At 40.1% G+C, this 2,770-nt stretch overlaps 1 protein-coding gene across 1 annotated transcript in view; it reads left to right on the top strand.

Moving 5' to 3' along the window:
- LOC106876258 (uncharacterized) overlaps positions 1–2,770 on the top strand; it is a 103,153-nt gene that overhangs the window by 43,683 nt on the left and 56,700 nt on the right. Inside the window, exon 7 of the mRNA XM_052972586.1 lies at positions 1,443–1,533. Coding sequence (XP_052828546.1) covers positions 1,443–1,533 — 91 coding nt within the window. The remainder of the gene's footprint in view (positions 1–1,442; positions 1,534–2,770) is intronic.

Here is a 2,770-nt window from a genome sequence, read left to right as displayed (position 1 = left end):
GGGGTCAAATGCGCAAGCACACACACACGCACATACACACACACATTTATACGACGGGCTTCTTTCAGTTTCCATCTACCAAATCCACTCACAAGGCTTTGGTCGGCCTGAGGCTATAGTAGAAAACACTTGCCCAAGGTGCTACGCAGTGGGTCTGAACTCTGAACCATGATGTCGGTAAGCAAGCTACTTACCACACAGTCACTCATATATATATATATATATATATAGTAAATACCCCCTCCCCCCCAAAAAAAAACACAGAACAAATACAAGAAAGATCAACAATGCGAGGACGTCGTACATGCAAAGTATTAGCAGACGCTCGGGGAAGGAAAGAAATATATAATCTTTTATTCTTTTCTGTGTTTCACCCCAAAGCCTGTGGCCATGGTGAGGCACCGCCAACATTAACACTTTTTCAGTGGCTATTCTTTTGTGATTGGCTTTGGGGGAGGGCAGTAGTTCGATATTACCACCCTGTTTTGAGTTTCTTCCCGTGATGTATGTTTATCTGGGACTGTGAACAGCTGGAGGTCAAATTGTTTCTTGAATCCATCTGCCCCTACGCCATGTTTTGGCAAACTATTAAGCTATTTTGGCAAGATATTAAGCAGCTGTGAGCCTTTGAATCCCATTCTATTGCATAACATGTTCCTCATTCTAGATGAGATGGGTAGGATATTTGGAACGGTGCAGTGATGTCCAGTTCGGGGTGGGGGGTATAACTTTAGATGTCAAAATTTGGTGCCAACCCTTCTAGGATCTTACATATGTATTTCACTGCATGTCTCTGTCGTCTTCGATGCATATAAATATGTAGAAACAGAGAGAGAGAGAGAGAGAGAGAGAGAGAGAGAGAGAGAGAGAGACACACACACAGAGACAGACAGACAGACAGACAGACAGAGACAGAGACAGACAGAAGCAGTGACTGAGGGAGAGTGACAGACCGATAGGAGACAGACAGACAGAGGGAGAGAGACAGGCCGAGGAAGAGAGACAGGCCGAGGGAGAGAGGCAAGCAGGCAGGCAGATGCTCAAATAAATACATATATGCACATACAGGTGCGTATGTGTGTACAATTTTCCGTCTAGTTTTCAGCTACCAAATTCCACTTACAAAGTTTGGAACAACTCAAGCATTAGTGAAAGATGTTCACTCAAAATGTCATAAATTGTAGTTGAATCCGGGACTGGGTGGTTTGAAAGCAAATTTCTTAACCACACAGCCAGATCTATACCTATTCAAGTTTTACTTAAACTTTTTGGTGACATATACATATACTTTGTATAGAAGAATTACACAATACTGCATATAATGCATGTTATATATGGACATACCGATAAATATACTTGGATTTAACAGAAGTTTTAATTACAATGTTCTACTGAAACTTCTTAAAAGTTACTTACGGTAGACTCATTTCATTGCCTTCTAGATGGATTTAACAGTGTCAAATGAAATAAATGGTTACACCATAACAGAGCAAATTCAGAGCCGATCCTCTTGTAATTTAAAGATAAACAGAAGTAAGTGTAATCTATTCTTCTTTTCTCTTTGTCTTATTTTCTTTGTACAGAAGTTCAAATGTATATGTAAGCATGTATGATGTATGTATGAATATGCGTGTGTGTTTGTGTGCATGTGTGTCTTTTATGTGCTCGTTCGAAAACATACACACACATATATATAATATAATATAATAATATAACATAATATTATATTATATTATATCCATATACATATTGGGTCATCCCATAAATAATGCGGTTTTCAATTGCATGAACTAAAAATCAGAGGGGGACGGAATAAACTACCTGCATCAACTTGCTATAAAAGCAGATAGTAATTTTACCTTGTTCTTATTCTTAGTGCAAGTTTTGAAGAATACAGTTCAATTTTAATAGTTATTTTTTCAATGCTAGAAAGGAAGTAACAAAGGAGCACATTTGGCATATTACAATAAAGGCAACAACGCAACGGAAAGTGCGACGAATATTAATGCAGTATATGGGGATCGGACAATAAGCGTAAGACAGTGTCAACGGTGGTTCCAGAAATTCCGAGCCGGAAACTACAGCCTAGAAGACGAGCCTCGTCCTGGAAGATTTGTAGATCTCGACGAGGACGTCTTGCAAACCCTGGTGGAACAAAATCCCATCGTAACTATTGAAGAACTAGCAGGGAAGCTTGGATTTGGTCATTCAGCTATTCATCGACACCCGTGTGCCATCGAGAAAGTCAGCAAATTTCAGAGTCTAACTGTGCGCAGACAGTGAATGTGTGCCATTCCTTGCTGTCACGTCTCACGATTGAACCTTTTTTGGATAGTGACTGATGACGAGAAATGGGTTCTCTATCAAAATGTCAAGCGCCAAAGACAGTGGGTAGGAAAAGGAGAAACAGCGGCACCCCAGGCTAAGGTGTTGTTATCTGTTTGGTGGGATATATGAAAGGCTTAGTCCACTTTGAACTTTTAAACACAAACCAAACGATAACAAAGGACATCTACTGCGAGCAGCTTGAGCGGCTTAAGTCAGCGCTAGAAGAAAAACGACCATTTTTGGTTTCAAGACGAAAGGTGTTCTTCTATCAGGATAATGCTTGGCCACATACAACGAGGATGACGTTCCAAATGCTAGAGTAGTTTGAATGGGAAGCGATTTCCCACCCACCAAATTCGCCGGACATTGCTCCATCTAATTATCATTTATTCCATAGTCTTCAATTTGGACGGAAAAAATTATGAATTCTGTAGACGAGCTC

This window comes from Octopus bimaculoides, chromosome 14, assembly GCF_001194135.2.
Source record: "Octopus bimaculoides isolate UCB-OBI-ISO-001 chromosome 14, ASM119413v2, whole genome shotgun sequence".
NCBI lineage: Eukaryota > Metazoa > Mollusca > Cephalopoda > Octopoda > Octopodidae > Octopus > Octopus bimaculoides.
This window is presented reverse-complemented; position numbering and strand designations above follow the sequence as displayed.